This window comes from Coenobita brevimanus, chromosome 6 (genome assembly GCF_032717465.1).
Source record: "Coenobita brevimanus isolate Jiangsu-jjx chromosome 6, ASM3271746v2, whole genome shotgun sequence".
NCBI classification, from domain to species: Eukaryota; Metazoa; Arthropoda; class Malacostraca; order Decapoda; family Coenobitidae; genus Coenobita; species Coenobita brevimanus.
In genome coordinates this window covers 27,186,660-27,194,159 of record NC_136959.1, presented here as the reverse complement: position 1 = coordinate 27,194,159, position 7,500 = coordinate 27,186,660, and the positions used below count along the sequence as shown (strand labels likewise).

At 41.6% G+C, this 7,500-nt stretch overlaps 1 protein-coding gene across 1 annotated transcript in view; it reads left to right on the top strand.

The window, feature by feature from the left end:
• The window catches only part of LOC145400717 (uncharacterized), a 54,661-nt gene that overhangs the window by 23,436 nt on the left and 23,725 nt on the right, over window positions 1-7,500 (top strand). Inside the window, exons 3-6 of the mRNA XM_080273155.1 lie at window positions 1,007-1,861; window positions 2,174-2,404; window positions 3,008-4,407; window positions 5,214-5,292. Of these exons, the coding sequence (XP_080129281.1) occupies window positions 1,007-1,861; window positions 2,174-2,404; window positions 3,008-4,407; window positions 5,214-5,292 (2,565 nt within the window). The remainder of the gene's footprint in view (window positions 1-1,006; window positions 1,862-2,173; window positions 2,405-3,007; window positions 4,408-5,213; window positions 5,293-7,500) is intronic.

Below are 7,500 nucleotides of genomic sequence, written 5' to 3'. Positions count from 1 at the left end.
CCGATATATACTGTATGCTTTCGTATATAGCTAAATGTGTTCCATTAGGGAATTGTGTAAGTTTAAATGGGGTTTAAATCTGATATTCGGAATTAAATTTTTAATTGCAAATACAAAGGTTGTTTGGGTATCCTTCTTTGTACATTCTGATATGTCATTTGTACAGTTAATTTAAAGAATCTGGAGACACCCACTTTGGGGTGACATATGGCGACCTCGCCAGGATACCAGAATTTACAAAGAGGATTTGTGGGGTTTGAGTGCTGACAGTATTAACCTCAAAATGTCCGACCTTGGGACTTTGGTCAGTTTAGGAAAGGAGTTGGGATATGAAGGAGAAGAGCTGAGAAAATTTATTGAAGCTGAAAGAAATTACGTTGAACAGAATAGGAGAGCAGAAAGGGCAAAACGACGACAGGAGGACAAGGACCAATTAGAAATGGAGCAAGAGAGGCTAAGACAATTAAAAGAGCGATTGGACTTGGAAGAGCGACTTGCGCAGACTAGGGGTCAGATGGTTACTCAGTCAACTCAGGAGGGGGTGGTGGAAGTGTTAGAGCCGTCGTTGGTACAGATGCAAGTTAAAGGTCCTTCACTGCCGCCTTTTGACGAGAAAACGGTCGACATGGATTCATATATACGACGATTTGAAATTTTTGCTAGGGCTGTGGGATGGCCAGAGGATAGGTGGGCAGTGTTACTCAGTTCCTATCTAAAGGGCCTTGCACTGGAGGTGTATTCAAGACTCAGTGCGGAGGAAGCTGTGCATTATGGGTGTGTTAAGACTGCTCTTATGGACCGATTTGAGTGCACGGAAGAAGGATTTCGGAAGAGATTTCATACGGCAAAACCACAAAGTTTTGAGAAAGTATCACAATTTATAACTAGGCTGCAAAATTTGTTAAGCAGGTGGATAGAGTTATCTAATACAGATAAATCATTCGAAGGGGTGTGTGAATTAATTGTAGCAGAACAATTTCTTGATTGTTGTGGAAAAAACTTGCAGGTATATCTACGAGAACGAACACCACAGAACCTGCAGGAGATGATAAATCTTGCAGAAGGTTTTGTCCGAGCTCATGGTGGATTACTACAGAATGCCCGTACACCATGCTGCTCCTCTTCAGGGGTAAAGGAACCCGATGCTGCAGTGCAACACAGTGAGGAACAAAGTAATAAGAGGACATTATTTGTAGAGAAAGGATTGTGTTTCAAATGTGGGAAACCAGGTCATCAGGCACGACGATGTAATGCGAGTACAGGTTACAGGAGTCGACCACAAGTGAATCTCTGTACAGAGACTGATTCTAACCCAGGCAGTGAGGACGAGACTTCCAGGAATCAACTGTGTGGACAGACAGTAGACGTAGTGAGTGCTTTAGCGAGGATGCCAGTGTCCAAAGGGTTTGTGTGTGGCCATGCGGTAGATGTACTGTGCGACACGAGATGCAGTACGGTAGTAGTAAAGAAAGGACTGGTACCGAAGGAGTGCTTCACGGGACAGCAAAGGAAGGTGAGACTCGTCAATGGACAGGTGGAACAGCATCCGCTGGCAAAATTTGAAGTTCAAACTCCATACTACACGGGACAAGTGGAGGCAGTTTGCATGGATGATCCAGTTTATGAATTAATAATTGGGAATATTGCAGGTGCTACAAAATTAGAAAGTCTACTAGAGAGCCATGCCGTTGCAACCAGGGCAGCATCCCAGAGAACTCGTACCACAAAGAAGTTAAAAGTTGTGGACAACTTGCAACTGGATGCACAAGACATGAAGGAGGCCCAGCAGGATGACGAACAATTACGCTGTTGGCTCAAATATGCACAAGATAACCATTCTGGGTTTCAAACCGTTAAGAAAGCTAGTTTCTCTGTGGAAAAGGGTTTGTTATTTAGAACAAAGTGTGTTCAAGGGAAGGATATAAAACAATTGGTTTTACCTACGATATTTAGAGAGATGGTGATGAGTATTGCCCATGAATCGCCTTTTGGAGGACATTTGGGAAGTGATAAAACGTTGGGAAAGATAGAACAGGAGTTTGCTTGGCCTGGAATGGGGGCTGATGTTAAAAGATTTTGTTTATCCTGTTACATTTGCCAACGTACAGTTCCCAAAGGGAAGGTGGGTAAAGTACCATTAGGTGAGGTTCCCTTGATTGATACACCCTTTCAGAGAGTGGCAGTGGATTTGGTGGGGCCCATTGAACCCAGAAGTGAGTCCGGTAAGCTCTACATTTTGACCCTGGTGGATTATGCCACTCGATATCCTGAAGCAGTGGCATTGAGTAAGGTGGACACAGAGACCGTGGCAGAGGCTCTGCTGGAGATATTTTCAAGGGTGGGTGTACCAGAAGAAATTGTTTCTGACAGAGGCTCTCAATTCACTTCTGATATGATGGGAGAGGTAAGGAGGTTGCTTTCCATTCGTCATCTTCCCACTACTCCCTATCATGCACAGGCAAATGGACTGGTTGAGAGGTATAACGGAACACTTAAGCATATGTTGAAAAAAACCTGTGCTGAGCAGCCAAAACTATGGGATAGGTACCTTCCCGCTGTTCTTTTTGCCTACAGGGAGGCTCCCCAGGCTAGCCTAGGGTTCTCCCCTTTTGAACTTTTGTATGGGCGGACAGTCAGGGGCCCCATTAGTATTTTGAGGGAGTTATGGGACAAGGAAAAACAGGAAGGAGAAGTGCTTACTAGCTACCAATACGTTTTTAACCTGAGAGAAAGATTGAAGGAGACGTGTAGACTAGCAAAGGAACAGCTGGAAAAGTCAAAAACTAAGTATAAACGTTATTTTGACAGGAATGCCAAAGAGAGAAAGTTTTCTATTGGGGACAAAGTATTGGTTTTGCTCCCAACTGCAAATAATAAATTGCTTCTACAGTGGAAAGGTCCATACACCATCCAACGTAGGAAAGGTCAAATGGATTACGAAACAGAAATTAATGGGAAATTCAAAGTGTTTCATGCCAATATGCTCAAGTATTATTTCACCAGGCAGAATGGTAATTCAGGAACAGATGATGATGGGGCTGTAATTGAAGATGAGGAAGACTACGGGAGTGAAGATTTGGTTCTGCCCGGGGTACAGGGTAAGGAGTCCTACACCGATGTACACATCAACCCATATCTATCTACGGAGCAGCAAACCCAAGTAAGAGAACTTCTGCAAAGATTTAGTCCAGTATTGTCCAGTAAACCTGGCTTGACATCTTTGCTTGAGCATAAGATAGAGCTAACCCAACCACAGATAGTGCGATCTCGACCCTATACCATTCCATATGCTTTAAGAGAATCCATAAATGAGGAGATAGAACTGATGAAAAAATGGGATATCATTGAGCCTTCTAACCCACCTTTTTCAACACCAATGGTGGTAGTCAAAAAGAAAGATTCGTCCAACCGCATATGTCTGGACTTTAGGAAATTGAATGCCTTAACTGTTTTTGATTGTGAACCAATGGCTGACCCAGATTACATTTTTGGAGTGTTGAATGGAAGCAAGTTTTTCACGAAACTTGAATTGAGTAAGGGATACTGGCAGATCCCACTAGAAGAGGACAGTAAACTCTACACTGCATTCCAAACAGATAAAGGATTATTCCAGTTCAAAGTTCTCCCCTTCGGATTAGTCAACGCTCCAGCTAGTTTTAACCGGCTAATGAGGAAGGTGTTTCAAGGTATGGCGGGAGTACAGCACTTTTTGGACGACATATTAATCCACACACAGACGTGGGAGGAACACTTGGTCATTTTGGGTGAGGTGTTACGGAAGCTGAAAGAGGCAGGAATTACAGCTCGTCCCTCCAAATGCCATGTGGGCATGGCCAGCTTGGAATATCTGGGCCACGTTGTGGGGGGTGACAGGCTTCAACCAATGAAGGACAAAGTAACCAGTATCAATGAAGCTCCCACATCTAGGACAAAGAAGGAACTCCAGTCTTTTCTTGGACTTAGTGGATATTATAGAAGGTTTATTCCCCACTACTCAACCATTGCTGCTCCCCTCACTGAACTAACTAGGAAACGGAAACCAAATGTGTTGGAATGGACTGATAGGGAAAATAATGCATTTCAAACATTGAAGTTGCGTATCTCCAGAGATCCTGTGTTGTTGCTGCCAGATGTGAATCGGCCCTCTACTCTACGAATAGATGCCTCTGACCAAGGACTGGGTGCTGTGCTACTGCAGGAGCAAGATGGAGTGAAGAAACCTGTCGCGTATGCAAGTAGAAAACTGTTACCCAGGGAGAGAAACTACTCAGTTATAGATAAAGAATGTCTTGCTCTAGTGTGGGGTGTAAAAAAGTTTGAGGCATACTTGTATGGGCACCCGTTTAATTTGGAAACTGATCATAAGCCACTTGTGTACTTGCAATCCGCTAAGAACCTTAATGGGAGGTTGATGAGATGGGCCTTATTTCTGCAGCCATACACGTTGAATGTGAAGGTCATTAAAGGTAGTGAAAATGTAGGAGCTGATTACTTGAGCAGAATGTAATAAGAAAATAGATTTTCTTCTTAAATGGGGAGGTATTGTCAGCAACTCTTCCGCTGGTTTTGTTTTGATTTTTTTTTCTTTCTTGAGTAGTCTAATAAATTCGATACTATTTCATACATATATTTCCAGGGTTCATGTATGGCGGTATGCTTTATGAAGACGAGTCGAGTACCTGTTTCAAATTTGGCTGGATGGTTCAGATATTTGAAGAATAGCTGATAATGATTAATAAGTCTTTAGTAATTGTTCTGTTCATATTGTCAAATGGTTTTCGTTAGTTTAATGAGTTGTGTGTATTTGGAATTGTTTAATGCAAGCAAAAGTATGAACCATTAGTTAATGATTTGGTGTATCTCGTATGTATACAAATCTATTTTGGTAACCAGTTACCGAGCTGAGGAGAGAGAGAAGGAGGAGTGGCCTGGTAGTTCCATACCAGCTGTTGCCCGGACTGTGCCGCACCTCCTGCTGCCTCGTTACTGGTGCTAGTGTTATGGTGAACCTTGGGTGTATGACGGGATTTACATTGGCTAAGGGGATCCCCAGTTAAGTGCTGAGATTATAAAGCAGTCGAGTAATTCAGTGCGAGTGACAGTGTTCAGTGGAGGCGGTGGAAGGGCAGCAGTTGTTGTGTAGCTCAGGTAGCACATTCCTTTTGGTTATTTACATATTGTCTGGTATTAATATGCTATGTTATTGTGTCTAGGTTTGGCTGTATCAGAGTCCGAGACTCTGGTAGTTTAAAGGTAGCTGATACCCTGCGAGGTGTACGAGTTCAGTACACCGTTAGTCTGTTTCAGGCCCCAGGGGGGTTATTGTGTGGGGGACTGCGGTGTTGCTTTGAAGTGGGACAGTAATAAGTTTGGTATTTGGGTGTATGTTATCCTAATTGGTTTCCCTCTAGTCTTGTGTGTGTGTGTGTGTGTGTGTGTGTGTGTGTGTGTGTGTGTGTGTGTGTGTGTGTGTGTTGCTAAGTCCCTGTTGTAGGGAGAGGTTTATATATATATATATATATATATATATATATATATATATATATATACCGATATATACTGTATGCTTTCGTATATAGCTAAATGTGTTCCATTAGGGAATTGTGTAAGTTTAAATGGGGTTTAAATCTGATATTCGGAATTAAATTTTTAATTGCAAATACAAAGGTTGTTTGGGTATCCTTCTTTGTACATTCTGATATGTCATTTGTACAGTTAGTTTAAAGAATCTGGAGACACCCACTTTGGGGTGACAGTCACATTCCCCCACAATTGTATTAAGGATGAGAGTCCATTGTACTCTATGCACTAAGATATCAGAATCATGTCTGCCCTCCTTCATCTATTTTCCATTCTTTATAAGTTTTGTAGTGGGGCTAACCCCCTAAAAATAATGGTGAAAAATTTGATAATAATGAGGACATCAGCAAGTAACCTGCCAAACTGACCTGAGAAGTTTTGCTGAAACCCGTTTCTCACTTTCCCTCATTTCTGATCATTTTTATTTTGGGGAGGGAGGCTGACTCCCCAGGAGTCATTTGGGGGGTCACGCTCCTTAATTATCGGATTATGAGTAAGACTCCATTTTACAACACATACTATGATATCAAAGTCATATCTGCCTCTTCTTTATCTATTTCTGAGAATTTTAATACGGCTAAGGGAGCTGAACTCTCTAAAAATTGTGACTGGAAAATTGTGTATACTGGAAGACCTTTCCAGGAACCTGACCAACTCACTTGGGAAGTTTCATTCAAATCCATCAAAAAGCCTAGGAGTTGAAGTGCACGCACACACACACACACACACACACACACACACACACACACACACACACACACACACACACACACACACACAGGCTGAGTATAGCGCTACGGTATACATGTAGGCGCGTTGACGAAAAGGATATCATCTTGCTTCTCAGGACTGATAGATAAATAAAGAAATAAATAAAGTGGTACCTCATTCTAACATTAGGTAAGACAAAGATGTCTAGATGTTGATGGTGGCGAAGATTACTTAGTATCTCCTCATTCCGATATTCTGATGGATATGATTCAGTCTTTCTCTGCTACTGATTTGCGGTTTATTTAGAGATGATGGTGGTTTTATTTAGGCCGATTAAATAATTTGGTCACTAGTGTATGGTGATGTGTGTACCAACTTTGTATCAAAATATCGTGCCTGCCTTCAACCACACCAATACACCTGGTCAGTGTGTTCTGTCACCAGATATTTAAATTCATGTCAAATCTATCGTTTCAGCTATGAAATTTTGTTAGAAATACAGAACAATGTTAATAGAAAATATGGGATGAAACTCAAAGGTAAACGATGCAACTTTAATTTTATGTCGTGGGACAGGGGAATAAGACACAAGAAGGTTAATTAGCGCAAAACTATAGATACCTTTAAAATTTGGATAAATTAACATTTCGGAATTATAGGCCATTACTTGCTGAGTGGCATTTATTTCCAGGTTGATGTATATGTTGACAACAAGACTATTGAAAGATTAGGAAAGCCTTCTGCGATTAACTATATATATATATATATATATATATATATATATATATATATATATATATATATATATAACATCTACTCAAGCCAGAAAACTCAGTCTTTCCGGCATCTTCATCCATCTCAGCACGCCACCATATACCATCTCACACCCACATTAGCTCTGACATCCACACATGCAATATTTACTCCTTCCTCCTTACATTATGTACACTGACATTCGCTCAACCCTCTCGCCCATCACTCCATTACACATCATCGTAACTGTCTGCATTGGTATTAGTTCGTAGTTATCTTTTCACTGCTGGACTGGTTCCTTTCGGAGGGAGAGTGATTGCTAGAAATAACTCATCTTACCATGCTCACACCCAAGTTTCTCTAGAAAGTGCAATGTATGTGAAAGTGTGTGTGTGTGTGTGTCAACCGTGTGTGTGTGTGTGTGTGTGTGTGTGTGTGTGTGTGTGTGTGTGTGTG